Source organism: Phyllobates terribilis, unplaced genomic scaffold (genome assembly GCF_046119375.1).
Source record: "Phyllobates terribilis strain yellow unplaced genomic scaffold, ASM4611937v1 Scaffold_2__4_contigs__length_985480577, whole genome shotgun sequence".
Classification (NCBI taxonomy): Eukaryota; Metazoa; Chordata; class Amphibia; order Anura; family Dendrobatidae; genus Phyllobates; species Phyllobates terribilis.
The window spans coordinates 483,469,400-483,494,182 of NW_027362762.1; the positions used below are offsets into that span (position 1 = coordinate 483,469,400).

General features: G+C 44.0%; 1 protein-coding gene across 2 annotated transcripts in view; it reads left to right on the plus strand.

Annotated features, from left to right (window-relative positions):
- The window catches only part of RHBDL2 (rhomboid like 2), a 56,071-nt gene extending 33,835 nt beyond the window's left edge, over positions 1–22,236 (plus strand). Inside the window, exons 4-8 of one of the 2 annotated variants that reach the window (XM_073670590.1) lie at positions 781–893; positions 17,623–17,723; positions 18,853–18,913; positions 20,990–21,051; positions 21,353–22,232. In XM_073670590.1, the coding sequence (XP_073526691.1) occupies positions 781–893; positions 17,623–17,723; positions 18,853–18,913; positions 20,990–21,051; positions 21,353–21,532 (517 nt within the window). In that variant the 3' untranslated portion in view covers positions 21,533–22,232. Of the gene's footprint in view, positions 1–780; positions 894–17,622; positions 17,724–18,852; positions 18,914–20,989; positions 21,052–21,352 lie in introns of both variants that reach the window. The other variant, XM_073670591.1, reaches the window with a different exon arrangement.
- The last annotated feature ends 2,547 nt before the right edge of the window (positions 22,237–24,783 follow it).

Consider the following 24,783-nt stretch of genomic DNA (forward strand, 5'->3'; position numbering starts at 1 on the left):
GGAATGTCCACAGGGGATTCCAGTAAGGCCTCCCACTGTCCCGAACAATAGATTCTTGATGACACCAGCAGCCCACTGCACTTGCACTTGACCTTGGTTACTGTACTTACCAAACAAGATGCAGTCCCTTTTTACTAGGACTTGTCCCTCCCACTATAGGATAGTCCCAACTTTAACTATGTCTGTCCCTACAATATGTAACTGGGCAGATCACCTTCACACAGTATATATTATATCACTTACTCTATATGCTATACATTACATTTACTGCCTGTCAAAACATATTATACTTATAATGCTTACCAAAGTCTGTCCTACCCCATAGTCACTATCTTACTACCTATGTTATGTCCTGAATCCTAACCTATGCTCATCCTACACTGTACACTAAACATTGCTACACATTACTTATGTATTTTATACTAACACTACTGATCACACTCTATACATTACCATATCACATTAAATTTAAAAGATGCATAACCTTATTCACACCATATTACAACGCAATTGTTGTCTTCGGTGGCAGGAATGTGACAGTATGGTCCTCCACTCTTACACAAGAAACTCACTAACCCTAGGCCTAGCTAGCACATACACATTTCATATTTATGCGAGAAGTCCCATAATCTCACTTGCACAATAATGTAGGTGCCCACTGGTGTATAAATAAAAAATAAATGATAAAGAAGGAAGTTACCTTCTATGTGTGACAGTCTGAGAGTACAGAAAAACTCGCTGACAGTTTTCTAAACTATGTTATTTTTTTTTTCCCCAAAGAGTACAACATATTATCGGGAATCTATTTCTCCAGCTTTTTCTTGGAATCCCATTGGAAATGGTCCATAAAGGACATCGTGTTGGATTAGTTTACATTGCAGGAGTTCTTGGAGGTCAGTGTTATTGCAAGTCTAAGGTCTTATTCACGTTAGTACTTTTATTCAGCGTTTCCTTTGTATTTGTAAGCCAAAATCAGGCATGGCTCCAAAACTAGGAACAAGGGTGATTCTTTTTAATTACAGTTTTTCTCTGATTTTGGTGTATAAATACTGATGCAAGATTCTCACCAAACAGCCTGTAAATGTTAATTTTTACATAAACTCCTTGGGGATTAATAAAATGAAACTCCACCTTTGGTTGATTTTGGCTATGCAGCAAGAAAATACAGTCCAGCATCTATGTAATATTTAATCATTTTATTTTTTACTACACATTGCATAAAATACATAAATAAAACAGTATTTCAAAACAGTCAACAAACTGCTGTTGATGGATCTGTCTTTATTTTGTAGTTTAAGTACACAAGGGTACAGGTGCATCTCATTAAATTACAATATCCTCAAAAAGTTAATTTATTTCAGTTCTTCAATACAAAAAGTGAAGCTCCTATATTATATAGAGTCATTACAAACAGAGTGATCTATTTCAAGTGTTTATTTCTGTTAATGTTGATGATTATGGCTTACAGCCAATGAAAACACAAAAGTCATTATCTCAGTAAATTAGAATACTTTATAACAACCGCTTGAAAAATGATTTTAAAATCCGAAATGTTGGCCTACTGAAATGTATGTTCAGTAAATGCACTGAATACTTGGTCGGGGCTCCTTTTGCATCAATTACTGCATCAATGCTGCATGGCATGGAGGCGATCAGCCTGTGGCACTGCTGAGGTGCTATGGAAGCCCAGGTTGCTTTGATAGCCGCCTTCAGCTTGTCTGCATTGTTGGGTCTAGTGTCTCTCATCTTCCTCTTGACAATACCCCATAGATTCTCTATGGGGTTAAGGTCAGGTGAGTTTGCTGCCAATCAAGCACAGTGATTGTTTTTTAAACCAGGTATTGGTACTTTTGGCAGTATGGACAGGTGCCAAGTCCTGCAGGAAAATGAAATTTCAATCTCCAAAAAGCTTGTCGGCAGAGGGAAGCATGAAGTGCTCTAATATTTCCTGGTAGACGGCTGCACTGACTTTGGTCTTGATAAAACACAGTGGACCTACACCAGCAGATGACATGGCTCCCCAAACCATCACTGATTGTGGAAACTTCACACTAGACCTTAAGCAGCTTGGATTGTGTGCCTCTCCACTCTTCCTCCAGACTCTGGGACCTTGATTTCCAAATGAAAATTGGAACTCTGGGACCTTGTGGAGTGTGTCAATGACTGTCTTCTGGACATCTGTCAAGTCAGCAGTCTTCCCCATGATTGTGGAGCCTACTGAAACAGACTAAGGGACCTTTTTAAACACTTAGGAAGCCTTGCAGGTGTTTTTTGTTAATTATTTTAAAGGGAACCTGTCACGTCCTAGTTGCTATGTACACTGCCCCCATAGCATTGTTAGTGATGCAATGTGCATCACTAACAAGCTGTTTTCATGAAAATCGGTGGTAGTATAATGATGTTATAACATTTTATATACTTTGTCTTACCTGCTCGTATTCAGTCACAGCGGCCCGATGTGTGCAAATGCGCATGAGCCCCTCAAACCTAGCGCTTGCGCTGTAAAAGAACGGGTAGGGTCAGTTGCGGCTTTTAGTGTTTAACCAATTATTCCTGAGTGATCTACTACATAGGCATAACATTATCACCAGTCTACTCAATTTTTTGTGTGCTGAGGCCATTATTGATGCTGTGGACACCATGATGGCGCAATTGCGGTCCTTGTCTTTGGAGGTGGCAGACATCAAGCAGCAACAACAGCATGTGCTAATCGCCACTACAAAGGTCCTGCTACATCTAAAACCACCATCTGAGTCTCAGGTAAATTTGCTGGATTATTTAGAAGGGGACTGAATTAAGTTTTCTATTTTTCTTTCTTCATGTAAATTATTTTTTCGTCTCTGTCCTGTTTCATCTGGAAGTGAGAGTCAATGTGTGGGTATTGTTCTGTTGTTGCTCTGTGAAGATCCTCCCGGTTGGGCATTTTCTCTGCCTGATGATTCTCCAGTGTTTTACTCAGTAGACACTTTTTTCACTGCTCTAGGGCTTATTTATTATGACTCCAATAAAGTAGCGGTTACTGAATCCGCAGGTTGGTTCAGGGAAAACGTAGTGTGGAGGAGTACTGCTCTCAGTTCAGACATTGGGCAGTGGAGACATCCTGGAATGACCCAGCTCTCCGCAATCAATTTTTCCAGGGTCTTTCCAGCCAGATACGAGATATGATGGTTTATAGTCCCTCCCCATTGTTCTTGGATGAGACCATGTAATTGGCAGTGCATTGGGACAGACATCTTAGGGATAAGAAAACATTTGAGGGGGTTTTTGTGACTTCTCCCTCTCAACCTGTTGAGGCAGAAGAACCAATGCAGATTGGGTCCTGCAGAGCTTCCAAGGATGGAGTAAAACTTGAAACACCTGCTCGTTTCTGTCTATACTGCGGTAGAACGGGTCAGGTAATGATTCAGTGTTTCTTATACAATAACAAGTTTCTTAAAGCTAAGGAGAAGTAAGGAAATGAGTCACTAATAAGTAAGGACAATGATTCTAAAGGTTTGTCAAGTTATCTCACATGCAGACTACTCGTTTTTTACAAATATCTTTGGCTACCAAATCTGGAGTCATAGTTACTTCTGCATTTGTTGACTCAAGTTCCACCTTAGATCTCATTGACAGTGATTTTGTTGGCGAGTGTGGGTATACAGTTGCTACTCTTGGTCATCCTGTTCAAGTAGCCGCCATTGATATTCTCAACCTTAGAAGTAACATAAGACTGAGTAAGGGGAGAACTGTGGGTGTGTTACACACATAATCTATTTTATTCATGCTTCTTCCTTTCCAGCTAAAATTGTGTTGGGTATACCCTGGTTGCTGAAACACAATCCTACCATCAATTGGGAGACTCGCGAGGTTAAGTCTTGGGGGAATAACTTTTTTGCCAATTGTTTATCGAATCCCTTTCATATGAGATCTCCTCCTCTCGATTTGGTTCAGGATTCTGAGGGTGAAGTTCTTCCCCGCATAGGTCTTTTGATGGTGCTCAGATGGATCCCATTAAGGTACAGGCTATCCTTGATTGGGTGCGACCAACTAATCGTAAAGTTTTACAGAGGTTCTCGGGGGTTGCTAATTTTTATCGTAGGTTCATTAAGAACTTTTCGGTTATAGTTAAACCCCTTACCTATATGACCATAAAGGGTACTTTCCACCCAGGCTCTTTGGCCGCTCCTAAATCCCGGACGCAAAATCCGGTCCCATTAAACACCTCCTCAGCAACCTGTCGCTGCTGGAGCCTTTTCTGGGACTTGCATAACTGAGGCCAGCCACCTCGATGACACGTAACTATCATTCAGGACTATACCTCCTGCTTTCCTACAGTGTTTGTATGCGTAAGCCTGGATTGGAACTTTCAGAGATAAACTATAATTATGACTCTGAGTCACTTCTTCTGGACAAGCTGTGAGTTGGGATAGAGAAGGAGTCCGTGCTCAATAGCCAGGAGGGTACGTCATAAACAGAAGGAAGAGACAAAGTCATAGTCAAGTAACAGTTTAAGGTCAAAATATCGGGAGGATAGTGGATCAGAGCAAAAGAATTAGACAAACGGATGGTCAGAATGAGGTCCAAGGTCAGGCAGCAATAGATCAATAAGCAAGGCACTAGACACAGGGAAAACAAACCACACAGAGCTGAAGCTACAGCTGACAGCTGTCTGGGACTGCCAGCCTGATGTTGGATGGCTGAGGTGTCAGTAAAAACACAAACAACTCAGCTAGCCCCTGCACCAGATTATACAACTGGGCTGTCAATCACTACACAGACAGCTCAGCACAACCCTGCACCAAACTGGAGGACTGAGCTGTCAATCACTGCACAGACAGCGCACCACACTCCTGCACCAGATTGCACAACTGAGCTGTCAATCACTGCGTCCTAAGACACACTGAGGGGTGAAATTGTTACAATAATTGAAAGATTGATACCTGTTCTGTGTTTTGGAGACACTCCTGATTTTGGAATACAAATAGTGATTAAATACTGATGCAAAAATATTACTGCCTGTTTAATGTGGCCTAATGGTCACAAGTTTCCATATATAAATAGATATGCTAATACCTAGATTTCTGTCAATCAGTAGTAAATAAGCAAGGAATGCAAACTAGGGACTCATAAATAAGATGCACACTCCAAAAGCAGTTGTTGTTTTTTTTTATAAAAATATACCTAGATTCATACCTCCCAACTTTGGAAGAACAGAATGAGGGACACATCATGCGGCGCGCTATGCAGCAGCAAATTTGGCCACGCCTCTGGCTACACCCAAATCCACTCCCATTTACTATTTCTTTCTCCCAGTATCGGCTCCAGGTTTTCGCGGGCCCCGGACGAAAGAGTCTCAGTGGGCCCCTTTAACACATAACATGATTCATGATGCACAGATACGGCAGAGATATATAGGTATAGTACAATGCACAGATTTCACTTACTTCTTACATTACATGAGTGATATCTATAGTAAATTCTACAATAGCTCAGAAACCGGCGAATCCTCGCAGCGCACAGTGCAGACTGGACAGTATAGTCCTCCATACAGTATTATGGGCCCCACATAGTCCTCCATACTGTATAATGAGCCCCATATATTGCGCCATACTAGTGATGAGTAGTGATGAGCGAGTATGTTTTGTTAACCCTTTCGCCGAGTATACTCGGGCGAGCACCGAGTAGTTACAACTGCTCGGTGATATGTTTGAATCACTCCCGTGTGCATGATTTGCGACGGTTTGACAGCTTTAATACATGTGAGGAATGTCTATTTCTTACATATTACTCACATGTATTAAAGCTGTCAACAGTCGCAAATCATGCGCATGGGAGTGATTCAAACATATCACCGAGCAGTTGTAACTACTCGGTGCTTGCCCAAGCATACTCGGCGAAAGGGTTAACAAAACATACTCGCTCATCACTAGTGATGAGCGAACGTGCTCGCCACTACTCGGTACTCGCCCGAGCATCATGGTGCTCGACAAGTTCGGCGAGTATTTCCGTGTTGCTCGGGCGGGAGCTCGGGTCTCCTCCCTGCATGTTTGGCGCTCTTTAGAGAGCCAATGAACATGCAGGGATTGCCTGCCATGCACTGTAATACCGTAGCCATGTTGGTTGTGGGCTTTACAGTGATTGGCTGGCCGCACAGCGTCATCAGATCTATATCAGACCTGGCGCCGCCATGCTCGTCACATTCACTCCGGATCAGACAGTGTAGGGAGAGCTGCTGTTGTGTCAGGGAGAGATTTGCTTGTGTATTAGGTAGTGTAGGGAGAAAAACCGTACATTACACATATCCATCTTAACAAACAGTCCTTCTGAGGACTAATCCATCTGCAGAGAAATCAGGCAGGGTGTATAGGCAGGCGGTGTATATAGCAGACGGCAGTGCATATAGCACAAGAGGCTCCATTCCAGTTCTGTCAGCTGATGCTGTTAGATATTTCTGGAAATAGGCCCAGGTCTCAGGGGCCAGGAATAACTTTTTTTGCATCTTAATCCTCATTATTTGCTTAAAAAGCTATCCAGAGAACCCGTTTTTTCTGCGCCATTTGCTTGTTGTTGGCACTGCAGAATACAGCCAGGTCCTTTCCATATTACAGCGCTAAAAATTCATCTATTGAAAACTGTGTTTTCTCCGTCACATGAATCACATATACGTTTTCAGAAAATACTGCCATTTCTGGCCTCCATTAAATTTTTTTTTTCAGTGTGTCAGCTTAGTTTTTGACACTGGTTTGCTGTTCAAAACAGTTACCTACAGGCCAGGTATTTAAAACTGTGTTTTCTCCGTCACACGGATTACATATACGTTGTCAGAAAATACTGCCATTTCTGGACTCCATTAAAAAAAATTTTCAGTGTGTCAGTGAAGCAATTGACACCAGATTGCTGTTCAAAATAGTTACCTACAGGCCAGGTATTTAAAACCATGTTTTCTCCTTCACACGGCTCACATATACGTTGTCAGAAAATACTGCCATTTCTGGCCTCCATTAAAAAAAAATTTCAGTGTGTGAGCAAAGTTTTTGACACTGGTTTGCTGTTCAAAACAGTTACCTACAGGCCAGGTATTTAAAACTGTGTTTTCTCCGTCACACGGATTACATATACGTTGTCAGAAAATACTGCCATTTCTGGCCTCCATTAAAAATATCTTTCAGTGTGTCAGTGAAGCAATTCACATCAGTTTGCTGGTAAAACTACTTACCTACAGGCCAGGTATTTAAAACTCTGTTTTCTCCGTCACACGGATCACATATAATTTCGCTCCAAACTCAGTCATTTGTAGTGAGCGTGGAAGATACTGTCCTCGATTTAAAATGGGCAAGGCACGTGGCAAGGGACTGGGAACTGGATGTGATGGTAATGGTGCATGCAGAGGCCGAGGACAAGGCCGTGGGCAAGCCGAAATTGTGCCACAACAAACACCCACATTTTCTAGCCTAACCTTCCTGTCCCAATCTCTAGGGGACCGCAGCACACCACTATTGAACCCAGAGCAGTGTCAAAAGGTTGTTGGTTGGATAGCGGATAATGCTTCCAGTCACTTAGCGACCACCACCACCACCCTGTCTTCCACACGGTCAAGTCTCAGTAGCCATGAGTCTGGATCCATATTCCTCACCCTGATCCTCCTTCCTCCCACCATGCCGAGTACCCAGAGACAACTGATCACACACTTGGACACTCTGAAGAGCTGTTCACTTTTCCATTTATAGATTCGGGCCTCTCGCCTGGTCCACTTGAAGCGGGGCAAGAGGAGATCGCGTGTAGCGATGTCCAAATATTTGAGCAGCCACGGTCACATGAAGGCGACGGTGGGAAAGTGTCACAAGAGGTGAACGATGATGAGACACAATTGCCAGAAAGTCAGGAGGAGGCCCAGGGTGCGGAAGTGGAAGACCAGGTGGTGGATGATATAGTAACTGACCCAACCTGGCAGGAGGACATGCAGAGCGAGGACAGCAGCACACAGGGGGAGGGAGGCAGAGCGCCCCAACAGGCAGGAAGAAGCAGTGTGGTGGCCTCAGACAGAAGGCAGGCAACCATTCCCCGTAACACCAACACAAAGGAAGTTGCCAGTACAACTGTTAGGTCTTCCCGAGTCTGGTTGTTTTTTAAAGACTCTGCCGATAACCTCAAAAAGGCCATTTGCAACACCTGCCAGGCCAGCATCAGCAGGGGTGGCAAAACGACCAGCCTGACCACCACCAGCATGATCAGGCACATGGCAGCAAAGCGCCCGACTTTGTGGGCCGAACCCCAGGGTCCAGGAACAGTGTCTGCGGGTGGCACCATAGCTTCTGCCGCTGTTGTGCATGCAAGCCAATCCCCTGTCCATGGTGCATGCGAAGATGCCTCCTGCCCTGCACCTGTCGTTGCACACTCTCAAGTAGCAGCATCAGGAAGCACATCCATATCCTTGTCCCAGCACAGCGTTCAGTTGTCCATACCCCAGTCCTTGGAACGCAAGCGCAAATATGCAGCCAACGCCCCACAGGCCACACTACTAAATTCTCATAATTCACGACTGCTTGCACTCGAAATGTTGCCTTTTAGGCTCCTGGAGACGGAAGCATTCCGCAACCAGAAGGCGGCGGCCGTCCCTCGGTACTCGGTCCGCAGCCGCCACTATTTCTCCCTGTGTGCCGTCCCCGCATTACACAAGCACGCGTCCCAAAACATTAGCCATGCTCTCCACAACGCAGTTACTGGTAAAGTCCACCTAACCATGGACAAGTGGACAAGTGCTTGTGGGCAGGGACGGTACATCTCACTGATGGAACACTGGGTTAACATAGTGGAAGCCGGGACCCAGTCGGACCTTGGGACGGAACACGTCCTCCCGACGCCAATGATTGCGGGCCCTAGGTCAATCGGGGTTGCCTCCACGGTCTACAGCTCCTGTACCTCATCCTCCTCAGCCACCTCCTCTTCAACCTCCATCTCTGAAATGACCACATCAGTCACAAGCTGGAAGCACTGCAGCACTGCATCGGCCAAGCGGCAACAGGCTGTGCTGAATCTAATATGCTTAGGTGAAAACCCGCACAATGCTGAAGAGTTGTGGACAGCTCTGAAAGAGCAGGCAGATCTGTGGCTCACACCACTGAACCTACAGCCAGGCATGGTCATGTGTGACAATGGCCGGAACCTGGTGGCGGCTCTGAAGCGAGGCGAGCTCACACACGTACCATGCCTGGCCATGTGCTTAAGCTCGTGATTCAGCGGTTTCTCAAATCCTACCCGGTGCTGCTGGATCTGCTTGTTAAAGTACGCCGCCTGTGTGCCCATTTTAGAAAGTCACCTACAGCTTCCGCCGCCCTTGCAGCGTTTCAGCAGCGTTTGCAGCTTCTGGCTCACAGACTGGTGTGTGTTGTCCCCACGCATTGGAACTCTACACTGCAGATGTTGGGAAGGATTTGTGAGCAGAAGAGGGCAGTTGTTGAGTACCAGCATCAACAAGGCCGTCGGTATTCAGTTCAGACTCCACACATAAGACCTCAGCAGTGGACATGGATGTCAGACATCCTCCCAAACTTTGAGGACTCAACCAAGATGGTGAGCGGCGATGACGCCATAATTAGCATCACCATCCTGCTTCTCTGTCTTCTGAAACGCTCTCTGCTCACAATCAAAGAGGATGCATTGCAGGTGGAGCACGATGAGGTGGAGCAAGAAACCATACAGGATGATTACACACAGCCAAGCCTCATCTCATCCCAACGTGGATAGGGTGACAATGAGGAAGAGGAGGAGGAGGAGGAAGGACAGGAGCTAGTTTCATGCAGTATAGACGGTACTACCTGCACAGCTGTCATACCGTCTGTTCAGTGTGGATGGCCAGAGGACAGAGAGGAGGAGGAGGAGGAGAGCATGGTCAGTCATCCTCTTGGTGAGGACACGGAAGTTTTGCCTGTTAGTAGTCTGGCACGCATGGCCGAGTTTATGTTACGCTGCCTTTCCCATGACCCTCGCGTTCTCAAAATTTTGGGTGACAGTCATTACTGGTTGGTGACACTTCTAGACCCACGCTACAAGGAGAACTTTATATCTCTTATTCCTGAGGCGGACAGGTCTACAAAAATGGGGCTGTACCAGAAGGCCCTTGTTGGGGAACTATTAAAAAAATTCCCATCTGAAAACGCTGGTGGCAGAGGGCACACTTCGTTGGACAACCAAGGAGTACAGGCGAGAGAGACACAACTTCAATTCAGCAGAGGCAGGGGAACACTGTCAAAGTTCTGGGAGAATTTTCTCAGACCCTCCCATCGGACAGGCCCTGAGGCGCGGGGTACTCTCACAAGGAGTGCAAAGTTTGGGAAGATGCTGAGGGAGTACCTTGCCGACCGTACCAACGTCCTCCGTGATTCCTCTGTGCCTTATAATTATTGGATATCCAAGCTGGATACGTGGAATGAACTCACTCTGTATGCCTTGGAGGTCCTGGCCTGCCCTGCCGCCAGCGTTTTATCAGAGCGGGTTTTTAGTGCCGCTGGTGGAATTATAACTGATAAGCGCATCCGCCTGTCAACTGAAAATGCTGATAAGCTGACTCTTCTAAAAATGAACAAGGGCTGGATTGGGCCAGACTTCTCAACACCACCGAATGATAGCAGCGTAACATAAACTCCAATCCAGTGTCTTTTCTTGGAGGTGTATTCCCATGCACATTTTAACACCCACACATGGGTATACTCTTCCTCATTTTGGCTATTTTCTCTTGTCCTCCTCCTTCTCCTCATCCTTTACCACCATATCACCAGGGTGACCGTGGTCCGTGATGCAACACCCACCTAATTTTTTTAAAGGGTGTTTATGATGCCCGTAAAAAATTTTTTGATACAGTATGTTCATGAATACCCCCCAGGGGTAAATGTTTGTCAGCCCATACACTTAGTGCATGGGCATTACAAGTATAGGAGGCCCGCTCCTTTCTAATGGGAACATTTTTTTATGAGGCCCTCCTCCACGTCTCTTCCAAGGGGCATTGAAGTTCCTCCAAATTTTTGGCAGCCCTTGCATTCACTGCATAGGCCAACACTATGGGAGACTCTCTCCTTTCTAATGGGAATTTGTCATTACTGTGGCCCTGCTCTGTGTCTTTATTCTTAGTTGGGTTTTTCCTAAAATTGTCAGCGGTTGGACTCACTGCATACCCTATAACTGTATAGCAGACTCTCTCCTTTCTAATGGGAACATGTCGTACTTGTTACTGTGGCCCTGCTCTGTGTGTCTTTAAATTCTTAGTGGGGTTTTTCCTAAAATTGTCAGCCGCTGGACTCACTGCATACCCTATAACTGTATAGCAGACTCTCTCCTTTCTAATGGGAACATGTCGTACTTGTTACTGTGGCCCTGCTCCATGTGTCTTTAAATTCTTAGTGGTGTTTTTCCTAAAATTGGTCAGCCGTTGGACTCACTGCATACCCTATAACTGTATAGCAGACCCTCTCCTTTCTAATGGGAACATGTTGTACCTTGTTACTGTGGCCCTGCTCCATGTGTCTTTAAATTCTTAGTGGTGTTTTTAGTAAAATTGGTCAGCCTTTGGACTCACTGCATACCCTATAACTGTATAGCAGACCCTCTCCTTTCTAATGGGAACATGTCGTACCTTGTTACTGTGGCCCTGCTCTATGTGTCTTTTTAAATTCTTAGTGGGGTTTTTCCCAAATGTTGGCAGCCCTTGCAGTCACTGCATGGGCATTACCACTATAGGAGACCCGCTCCTTTATAATGAGAACATTTTTTTTACTGAGACCCTCCTCTATGTCTCTTCAAAGGGGTATTGGGTTGCATCCAAATTTTTGGCAGCCCTTGCAGTCACTGGATACGCAATAACAGTATAGGAGACCCACTTGTTAATAATGGGAACAACAAAGTATAGCCGGCTGATGGCTCTCTAACAATAGCTAGGGCCGACTACTGGCCTTTTAAGAATAGTAAGGGCCGTCTGATTTCCCTATAAAAATAGGCTTTATGACTTTCAGAGACCGTCCATCCTAAATAAAACAGGATGTGTCTGATGATGTGTCACACACCACATTGCCAGATAAGGTTGTAAAATGTTAAAATGACATTTCCCGGTGAATGCATTTGTCTTAAAAAAAAACATAAAAAAACCCCAAAACAATAGGATCTTTCTTTAGTATTAAAAACAGCGTCACCAATTTAACAACAATGTAATCACATTGTTCAGCTCATGCACCTCCTCCTCCATCTCCGAAATGACCACATCAGTCACAAGCTGACAGCACTGCAGCACTGCCTTGGCCAAGCGGCAACAGGCTGTGCTGAAGATAACATGCTTAATGCTTAATTGACAAACCGCCCAGCACTGCAGAGTTGTTGAAAGCTGTAACACAGCAACCTTATCTGTGGCTCTCACCGCTGAACATACAGCCAGGCGTGGTCGTGTGTGACAATGGGTGGAACCTGGTGACGGAGAAATGACAGCCGGGGTAGATACGGTTTCCCTCTATGCTAGTCCTTTCACCGAGCTAAAGAATATGGCTGTGGTGAAATACAACTCCCACTGAGAAGCTGTTTCAGATTGAAAAACATTGTGCCCACCAGAGGATTTGATTCTGAGGGCTAACCTTTCTTTCCCGCTCAAGAGCCCCATAGCAGCTGCAAAGTTAGCGCTATCATGAACTCTCCTGAGGTAGAAGCCAAGGCACACCAGAGGATTCTCTGGTGGGACCGTCCAACCCTGCCAAGAAGAAGTCCTGGCTAATAAAAGTGTGTGGAAAGGTTCCCGGACACTCTATGGCTGCTTTTTTACTGAGGAGGAAACACACGCAAACACGGGGAGAACATACAAAGTCCTTGCAGATGTTGTCCTTGCTGGGATTTGAACCCAGGATCCCAGTGCTGCAAGTCTTCAGTGCTAACCACTGATCCAATGTGCTGCCGTTCACCCTCTAATATCTAACAGGCTGGAGAAACTTGCACCTACTGCCACTCTATCTTCAGCTCCTTTGTGAGAAAATGTATTTGGGCAGCCACTCAGTCTACCAAATAAAATTCCTGAGAAGGAAATTGGGGATGGCTTCGCTACTGGTACTAGGGGCAGTGCTAATACCATGGCGTCGTACCATAGTTTTCTGGAAATATTCCAGGCTGGTAGGAGGCAAGCAAATTCCCACAGAAAAGTACCAGCAGTAATGTTCAGGGACCCGCGCTTGTAGAAGATGGAGACAACACCGGGAGAAATAGTGACGGCTGGGGACTGAGTATGGACAAGAGGCATGAGGCATGTGGTTGTGAAAAGCTTCCGCCTCCACGAGCCTAAAAGGCCACATTTCAAGTGAAAGCAGCTTTACAGGACTTCCTGTGAGAAATGACACGCAGGGTAGATAGGGTTTCCCTCTATGCCAGTCCTTTCACCGAGATAAATACAACTGTCAGCAAAAAAAGTTGTGGACTGGCTCCGTACCGTCCCTGGCCACATTCACCTGTCCACGTGTTTGTGGTTAAGCGGTCCTTCCCAGTAAGTGCACTGGGTAGGGCACGGGTAATGTTATGGGACCCGTGCTTGTGGAAGGCGGAGGAGATACCGGGAAATATAGTGGCGGCTGGGGACCGAGTATGGACACCCGGCCGCCGCCGGCATGAGGTTGCGAAAAGCTTCCGCCTCCACGAGCCTAAAAGGCCACATTTCAAGTGCAAGCAGCTGTCAAAAATTTGGCAGTATAGTATTGCAGCCTGTGGGTGGGTGGGTGGCTGGCTGCCTGCATACTTGCGCTTGCATTCCAAGGAATGGGGTAGGGACAACTGAATGCTGTAGTGGGACAAGGACGTGGACGGTGATTATTGCAAGTCTGCAACGACAGGTTCATGGCGGGAGGCATCTTCGCATGTGCCAAGGATCACTTATGATGGGCACACTTTTAGGCAGTGACCTGGGAGTCAGAGATGCTTCCAGAGGTCTTCCCCATGCTGTTCCCATGACTTTTCAGCACTGTATGCATGTGTCTGATGATGTGTCACACACCACATGGCCAGATAAGGTTGTAAAATGTTAAAATGAAATTTCCTGGTGAATGCATTTGTCTTGGTTGAAAGCAATGCAAAAGTGCAAAAAAGCATCAAAAACGATACGTGTGAACATAGCCCAAGGTGTGAGGATTATTTTTGTTTTTGGTTATTTATTTTTCTTTATATACATTGTACATGTCATAGAAAGGATGTTCCTTAACATATTTCCCAGGAAAATCCATTTTGGTTTCGTTTTGGTATGTTTTATTGTGAGTCCGTAAAAGTGGCGTAATACCTTTGACAACATTGTTGACAGAAGTGATCTGGGAGTCAGAGATGCTTCCAGGGGTCTTCCGCATGCTGTCCCTATGTCATTTGAGCACTGTTCCCATCGATTTGGGAAATTTTTAGGCCCTCTGCAGACCGCCGGGGGGAGCCGCCTGAAAAATGCTCGAGTTTCCCATAGACTTACATTGGGCTCGTTGCTCGGGTCGAGCACCCGAGTATTCCAATTTGCTCGACCCGAGCAACGAGTACCCAAGCATTTTAGTGCTCGCTCATCACTAGTGATGAGCGAGTATGTTTTGTTACCCCTTTCGCCGAGTATGCTCAGGCAAGCACCGAGTATTTACAGCTGCTCGGTGTTATGTTTGATCACTCCCAAGTGCATGATTTGCAACTTTTTGACAGCTTTAATACATGTGAGGAATGTGTAAGAAACAGACATTCCTCACATGTATTAAAGCTGTCAAACAGTCGCAAATCATGCACACGGGAGTGATTCAAACATAACACTGAGCAGCTGTAACTACTCGGTGCTCTCCCGAGCATACTCGGCGAAAGGGTTAACAAAACATACTCGCTCATCACTATTCCATACAGAATAATGGACCCCATATATTACTCCATACAGAATAATGGGCCCCATATATTGCTCAATAAAGAATAATGGACCCCATATAATGCTCCATACCGAATAATGGACCCCGTATGGTGCTCCATACAGAATAATGGACCCCATATAGTGCTCCATACAGAATACTGGGCCCCATATATTGCTCCATGAAGAATAATGAGCCCCATATAATGCTCGATACAGAATAATGGACCCCATATAATGCTCCATATGGAATAATGGGCCCATATAATGCTTTATACAGAATAATGTGCCCCATATAATGCTTCATACAGAATAATGGAACCCATATAATGCTCCATACAGAATAATGGACCCCATATTTTGCGCCACACAGAATATTGGACCCCATATATTGCGCCATACAGAATAATGGGCCCCATATAATGCTCCATAGAGAATAATGGACTCCATATAATGCTCCATGTGGAATAATGGGCCCATATAATGCTTTATACAGAATAATATGCCCCATATAATGCTTCATACAAAATAATGGACCCCATATTTTGCACCATACAGAATATTGGACCCCATATATTGCGCCATACAGAATAATGGGCCCCATGTAATGCTCCATACAGTATAATGAGCCCCATATAATGCTCCATACAGAATAATGGGCCCCATATAATGCTGCATATGGAATAATGGGCCCATATAATGCTCTATACAGAATAATGTGCCCCATATAATGCTTTATACAGAATAATGGACCCCATATTTTGCGCCATACAGAATATTGGACCCCATATATTGCGCCATACAGAATAATGGGCCCCATATAATGCTCCATACAGAATAATGGGCCCCATATAATGCTCCATACAGTATAATGAGCCCCATATAATGCTCCATACAGAATAATGGGCCCCATATAATGCTGCATACCGAATAATGGACCCCATATAATGCTGCATACAGAATAATGGGCCCCATATAATGCTGCATACAGAATGGGCCCCATATATTGCACCATACAGAATAATGGACCCCATATAATGCTCCATACCGAATAATGGGCCATATATAATGCTCCATACAGAATAATGGGCCCCATATAATGCTCCATACAGAATGGGCCCCATATATTATTCCATACCGAATAATGGACCCCATATAATGCTCCATACTGAATAATGGACCCCGTATAGTGCTCCATACAGAATAATGGGCCCCATATATAGTTCCATACAGAATAATGGACCCCATATATTCCTCCATACAGAATAATGGGCCCCATATAATGCTCCATACAGAATAATGGGCCCCATATAATACTCCATACAGAATAATGGGCCCAATATAATGCTCCATACGGAATAATGGGCCCCATAAAATGCTCCATACGGAATATTGGACCCCATATAATTCTGCATACGGAATAATGTACCCCATATAATGCTGCATACAGAATAATGGACCCCATATAATGCACCATACAGAATATTGGACCCCACATATTGCTCCATACAGAATGATGGGCCACATATACTACTCCATACACAATATTGGATCCCATATAATGCTGCATACAGAATGGTCCCCACATATTTCTCCATACAGAATAATGGACCCCATATAATGCTCCATACAGAATAATGGGCCCCATATATAGCTCCATACAGTACGGGCCCCATATATTGCTCCATACAGTATGGGCCCCATATATTGCTCCATTCAGTATGGGCCCCATATATTGCTCCATTCAGTATGGGCCCTATATATTGCTCCATTCAGTATGGGCTCTATATATTGCTCCATTCAGTAAGGGCCCCATATATTGCTCCATACAGTATGGGCCCCAATAATGCTCCATTCATTACGGGCCCCATATATTGCTCCATACAGTACAGACCCCATATATTGCTCCATTCAGTATGGGCCCCATATATAGCCACATACAGTATGGATCTCATATATTTCTCCATTCAGTATGGGCTTCATATATAGCCACATACAGTATGGGCCCCATGTATAGCCACATACAGTATGGATCCCATGTATTTCTCCATTCAATATGGGCTTCATATTTAGCCACATACAGTATGGGCCCCATATATAGCCACATACAGTATGGGCCCCATATATAACCACATACATTATGGGCCCCATATATATAAATAAAAAGATCAAATACTCACCTCTCCTCGCTGGCGGCAGGTCAGGACTCCTCAGCGTCTTCCCGCACTCTGCACTATTACAGCAGAGGGCGCAGTGTAGTGATGTCAGCACGCCCTAACCCGTCACAGAGTCAGGAGATGCGGAAGATGCCAGAACTGCGGAGGAATCAGGAGAGGTAAGTTTCTATGGCAAGTGCCGGGGGTCTGAAGAAGCGGAGAGGCCCACTCACGGGCGCTGGCACTTCGGTCTCCCAACTCACCGGATCCAAAGCGTGCCGGTGTCCCCGACGGCGAGTGGGCCCCCTACTTCCTCATGGCTCCAGCACTTGCCGAGAGAACAGCTGTGCCGTGACGGGACGCGGGACTGAGCCCTCAAATCGGGACAATCCTGCCGATTATGGGTTGGTTGGGAGCTATGCTACAGTTTATTTTTAGGATTTGCTGAAGCCAGGGCCATGGCATCCATTCCATACAAAGATTTTTACTATACATCTCTGTTTCTGTTCCCGGTGGCATGTACAATCTATGTGAATATTCAGAAAGGTGTACCCATTATTCAGTGATGGCATATTCTAAGCAGTGTATAACTTTTTCTTCTTTTGTAACTAGGATCCCTGGCTAGTTCCATCTTTGACCCACACCTTGCACTGGTAGGAGCCTCTGGGGGAGTCTATGCCTTAATTGGAGGTTACTTCATGAACATCATAGTGGTAAGTTGGTTTAATTTACCATGACAGGGTCTTAGATCAATAAATGCATATTACATATTAATCTTTCATATGTTAGTGTGCTGCCACAGGCTAACATTAGCTGAATATTGGAATTAGTTTTTCTCTTTGAATTCTATGGTTTTACATTTTAGGACATAATTTTTTTATTATCTGCTCCATAGAATAACTTAAATTATGTAAAAACAACCTCAGCTGAAAATTACATTGTCATTATCTACCAAAAACCGAAAACTAGGTCAAAATGGAGAAGCAGTGTGAAAAAAATTATGTACACTATAGGAATTAAAGGGAATCTGTTAGCAGATTTTTGCTACCTCATCTAAGCAGGGGAGGACACTGACAGCTTGGGGTCCCTGTGCAAGAAATGTGTCTGGGCCCCCCTCCTTTTATGACGACAAAACTACAGATATAATGTATATATCTTACATAGTCTCCTTTATTATGTATATTGCTGTCCCTTATTACACAGTGCCCTCTCTTGTTATGTACAGCTCCGTCCCTTACATATCGGATTATTTATAGTGCCAACTGTCTTTATTAAATACCGTCCTCTCTTGTTCGATATATACTGAAAGTACTGGGAGAAAACTTTATTACTCCCAATGGCCACCGGCTTTCAGCCATCGAGGCATGCCTGGAGTGCTTACATCTGTGCAGAGCTGTCAATCAAAGTGCCGGGGCGTGCTGTCATTTACTGTGTACTAAGCAGTGAATGAAGCCGCTCCTTGCATGCTTCTATGACTGAAAGCTGGCGGCTCTTGGGAGAAATAAAGTTCATGTCCTCCCGGTAGACGGCCTTTCAGTAGAGCGGTCAGACATTATTGTAATGCTGTTAACCTGCAGATTAACCCCATATCTGCAGATTAGTAGCATTTGGAGACATGGGTTCCCTTTTAATGTATAGACCTTAGTTATCTATCGCTATCAAACCATCAAACTTTGATTTCATTTTTAATTCTGCGCTGGGAAACTTAGCTGAATCTAAACAGTTTTTCAAACACAAGGCCCAATGCAATTTCAGAAGAATGTTTTTCTTTGGTGACTTGTAACATGAATAATTGCTGGAAGTGCAGAGCAGAATGAAGAAAACGTTTTTTTCTTTCCACAGAATTTCAAAGATATGGTGCCATTGTTTGGAATTTTTAGAATTTTTTGCATTGTTTTAATAGGTAAGTCCTTTTTAAAATGTCCATATTGACTGACTGATCTGCCATATTATTTCCCATTATTGGCTGTTTGTTTTCTGTCTTCACATCTTATTTTGAAGTTACAGCTTTTATGTGATTAACAACTATTTTGTTTTTCCTGTAGTCATTAATAGATTGTCATCCTTGCAATATCGCTACGGTAATTTATAATGGCTTACGATCATTCTCCCCATCCTGTAGTGAAAATTAAAGTCCTGTGGCCCTTGTCCTTTCAAACTTAGGGTCAGCTCATATGGATTCAAGTCAGGCCATCTTAAAGGGGTTGCCGGTACAAATCGATAAGACTGCAGTCACTCTGCAGTGTGTGCGCTGGGGGGATTCATAAGGGCTCTTTCACAGGTCAGTGTGTCCGGTACGTGTGTGACAGTTTCCACACGTACTGGAGACAATGACACAAGTAGACCAATTCAAATGAATGGGTCTGTGCACATCAGTGTGTTTCAACTGACTGTGTGTCTGTGTGATCCACATGTAGACATGTCCGTTTTTGGCCGGCAGCACGGATCACACGGACCCATTCAAGTCAATGGGTCTGTGTAAACACGTACTGCACATGGATGCCATCCGTGTGATATCTACCGGCACTTGGGAATCAGCGGACAGTTAGTGCTGTTCCTAAGCGCCGGGTGCTGAACGCTGTCCTCATCATTATTCCCTGATGGTGCTGATCGCAGCGCCAGCAGGGGACAATGATGAGGGCAGCACTCAGCACCCGGCCCTTGGGAAAAGCACTAACTGTACAACTGATTCCCAAACGCCGGTACATGTGCTCCTGATGCGACACACGGGCGGCACACGTGTGCCACACAGGTGAACACGGACACACGGATATCTCCGGTACTGGCTTTTCTGGTACCGGAAATATCAGGATTTGTGAAAGAGCCTTAAGTCTGCAGTCACAGACAACCTTTAACAAACGACAACCCCTTTAATAAGCAGAGCAGCAGTGTAAGCCCAGGGTCAGATGAGCTTATGAAACATCATTTGACTTTCATCAAGAAAACTTTTACGATTGTCATCCGTGTGTCCATATTAAACATCCATGTTACATTCGTCAGAAGCACAAGTCAGAAGCAGGTGTATGGAGTTAGCTCACAGGGTGAAACGTCCCATACTTGGCAGGTAATTGCTGTGTGTTACAGCCAGGCCTCTAACAATCACTGGTGGTGTGAAATACCGCCTGCGATTGTTAATCTGTTAAATGCTGATGTCAAACTCTGACAGCGGCATTAACAGCGCACCAGCATGGGGGCACCTTATCTTGGCCTGTGGCCCGGCTTCAAATAAGAACGAGATTTATATTATATACAACAATGCTATGGCATTGCTGTATATAGCACAAGTGATCACACAATTGCAGTTTCAAGTCCCTAAAAAAGAAAGGTAAAAAAAAAAAAAAGAAATTTAAAAAAATAAAAAGACCATAAAAGTTCAAATCGTCCCCCTTTCACCTCATTAAAAATAAAATAGATAAAAGATTTAAAAAATACACATTTGTGGTAACGCCGGGTTCAGAAAAGTTCAATCTATCAAAATATAAAAATAATTTAATCCGATCGGTAAACACTGTAAACAAAACAAAAATTCAAAACCGCCAAAATTACATTTTTCGGTCTCTGCAATACCATAAAAAATGCTGTAACAAGCGATCAAAACATCATATCTATCCCAAAATAACATCAATAAAAGCTCCATTGACCAAAAAAAAAATTTTTTACCACTAAAATAATAAAATAAATTGAACATGTTTGGCATCTCCGTAATCGAAGAGGAGAATCATGTTGAGAGGTCATTTTACCACAAAATCTACACCGTAAAAGCAATTTCCAAAAAACAATATCAGAATTGTGGGTTGTTTTTTCATAATTTCTCCCCACTTGAATTTGTGATAAGTGAGAAGATCATTTTACTTAACAATAACTGGGGCTGGAACCCCCAAAAATGAAAAGAAGTGAAGCATTACTCAAATCATTGAGGTCATAGGACTTTATGTTACTTTTTAATAAATCCTAAAATGACTTCTTCTCTGTTGTATAGTTGGGACTGATGTTGGATTTGCCCTCTACAGAAGATATATTTCTAAAGTGGCTGGTCCGCAGGTAGAGTTTTCTTTTACTCAGTAATATTTTCGGCTCAGAGTTGAGCTATACATATCTATTACCTTGTAACATATACTCAACTGAATGCAAAAAAATCCAAAGTTACAGCGCAAAGTCTGATTTGTGGAAGTACGGTAAACGTGGTCAAGCCATTTTTGTAGACATTTTATTCTGATTTGCCAAAATATATGGATTTTTTTTAGAAGTACTGCATCATAGTTGTATTTGTAGCTATCGGTTAATCAAAAAATGTTTTTTTTTTCTAGGCATTAACCACTGTTTTTCTCGCTTTCACTCCCAGGTCTCATTCGTTGCTCACTTTGCAGGAGGGCTTGCTGGAATGTCTATAGGGTACACAGTTTTCAGCTGCTTTGACAAAAACCTGATAAAGGACCCAAGGTTCTGGATCTGTATTGCTGCATATGTCGCTTTCCTGGTTTTTGCTGTACTATTCAATATATTCTTGTCTCCAGCATCCTAACCTTTATTACAAACTAATGGAAAAACCACAATATGTACAACCTCTAACATCTCATGTCCTGGGAAATTGAAGCTTCACCATAATGGAAAAATGGCTTTTAGCCACCAAGTGCTATTTATATTGGGTGTCTTTATTTTTTTTAATAGGGGCATTGGATCTACAGGGCAAATACTACCTCTACATCCATTATAGCTAAGCTCTTGTCCTGGACCATGGATATACCAACATTATTGCTTTCATTAACTCTTTGAACAACGCTCAGAATTTGGATACAACTAGATCATTTCAGCAGAAAAAAGTGAATAAGGTGATCACTGACCAGCGTGCAATGATGCAACGTCACCTAAGTGCAAGCTTTATTTTAAAAAAGTCTTGCTGAAGCTTGTGAACTTTTTCTATGTTATACCTCAGCACAACGTTTGCTTGGGAAGAAAAAGTTTGGATTTTGTAAGGGGTATATTTGAAATGTTGGAATTAGACAGTATTCTGTGGTTGAACATTCATGATGTGTCTTGATATGATATGGTTAGTACTTGACCAGTTCATATTCCTTGATCGTTCCTATAATAAATATATATTTAATCCTTTTTTATATGTCTAATTTAAATGTGATGTGCACCAAAACATTTAGGTGATCTAATGATCAATAATGTTGTGCCTGTCCCGGGTGCCACCATCCTGACATCTCCATATCTACTAAGTCTTTGATCACCCAGCTGGTATATTGATGACTTTTGTTGAAGCTCTTACTCTTACTAATATTCATTGCATATGTGAAGTTAATAATGGCATCCTATTTCAGCTTATACTTAGTATTTAGTTTCATACGTTAGATTGGTCACCAATAGAAGGGGGCACTTTGCCTATTTTTTTTTAATACAGTGGGAACTGTGTTGAGTCTTGTTTGTTTCTTCCAATCACTTCTTAAAATTAAAGAGGTTATCCAGTTTTTAAACAATTACTATAAGTGACTCCCATTGACTCAAAAATGCTAAAATAAACATTAATCTGTATTATGGCAGAAGATAAAGTCAGCCAGGCAAGAAACTGTACAGGAACAAAGGGTAAACAGAAGCATAAAGCCCCCGTCTCACATAGCGAGATCGCTAGCGAGATCGCTGCTGTGTCACGGTTTTGGTGACGCAACAGCGACCTCACCAGCGATGTCGCTATGTGTGACACTTTGCAGCGATCAGACCCCTGCTGTGAGGTCACTGATCGCTGCAAAGTGTCCTGGACCATTTTTTGATCGTTGCCCTCCCGCTGGTCAGCACACATCGCTGTGTGTGACCAGCGGGAGCAGCGATCAGGCTGGTAACCATGATAAACATCGGGTTACTAGGGGCACACACGCACTTAGTAACCCACCGTTTATCATGGTTACGAGCCTGCTAAAGTGAGCGGTAACCTCCCGCTCGCCGTAGCAGAGTGGTAACCATGATAAACACCGGGTTACTAGGTGCGCGTGTGCCCCTAGTAACCCGATGTTTATCATGGTTACCAGCCTGCTCCTGCTTCAGCAGGCTGGTAACCAGGAGCAGGACATCGTGGAAAGATTCTTTCCACGATGTCGCTGCTCCCCTGATCGTTGGTGAGCCTGCCTGTTTGACAGCTCACCAGCGACCACATAGCGACGCAGCAACGATCCCTGACAGGTCGTATCATTGTCGGGATCGTTGCAGCATCGCTAAGTGTGATGGGGCCTTAAGGTTAATTCTACACTTAGATTATCTTGATGAGAATTCGGAGAGTTGGGGCTAGTCAAAGCACATGGGTGAGGTGGATGGGATCTGAAGTACCGACAAGAAGCAAGTTATTGCTGGAAAATATAGTTTAGCAGTGAAAGAATAGGACTGTCCATTCAGTTATGTAAAGCTGGATGCACAGAGGTGCTGGTATAGATGAAAAAAGGCACAAAGGTACAAGTGTAATAATGATGGACTGTTCTGCTGCGTTTCTGTAAACTGACCCCTGGCGGCAGTCGTGTGAGTGGGCAGCCCTCTCCACATCGGGGCCAGTTACAGGAAATTGAGTGTTGTGGATGTGCGTGTGCGACATTGTTTCTGGATTTGCTAGCTCCATCTTCGTTTCCAATGCACTTAGTGCAATCCCGCTCCCTTTTACCTTTTCAATCAATGAGCTAGATCAGTCCTTATAAACAATGTCCATTTTATACATGGCCACACTGGTGAACAGGAGATAACAGGTTATGCATTCTCCTTCTCCATCTTCTACACAGTACACCGGCTCCTTTCCAAGAGTTACTATTTGCATTTTTGTTCCTGGCATCATGTACCACAAGGGGCATGGGGAGAAGTTGGAAGTACCTGCATTTTCTTAGGGGTAGGGTCATACGGGTCCACATATTTCGCTATGATCCCAATACCCGGAGTCTTTGCCTATATTAGTCTCAGGGGCCGCTCATTGAGACAACTGTTTCAGTACTCACAGCAGGATGCTACCTTTTTCTAAGGTCCCCCATTTTTGCTGGACCGTAAGTTTCCCGGACTTATAAGCTTTCCGTTCTGCAAGGGTCCCCAACTGCCTGTGATGTTTTGATGCGGTTGCGAGTACCTTCTTTCCACAACCAATAAACCTGTCCTCTCCCTTTCACCTACTCTCCAACACATAGCCTACTCAACACTGACTAAGTGTTTCCTGTATCCCTAAAACCTTCCTACTGGTTCCCCTACAGGGCCACCCTCCCCCACTCCCTGGGGACTGCCTTGCACTTAACCCCGCAGGAACCTGACATACACATCGGCCATAGGAATAAAATACTTTTTATAACAGTATGAGCAAAAATTTAACCACACACAAAAATAACCTTCAGCACACTTGCCTCAACAGGACTCCTTGTCCACCCTCTTACATTTCTACCCCTGAAGACAACAATCACGCTATGTGTACAGTGTTATGTGTTTTTATATGTAATATAAATAGTAATGTGCATCTTGCATATTGTATGACAGTAATGTACAGCATATAAGAATGTAAAGTGTTAGTGTATAATGTGAGTAGTGCATAGCATAGGGTAACCACAGGATTAGACTAGGGATAAGATAAGTACTGTTCATATAGTAAGTGGCTCAGCAACGGCATTGGATATAAAATAAGGGCAATAGGTTTAGTGTATAGGATAGGATACAATTAATGGATAGAATTAGCCCACTGGGTTGGGACTAGTGTTATTGAAGAGTGGGCACTTCTTGATAGTAGATCAGATAGGGAAGTACCATTTTAAGTTCAAG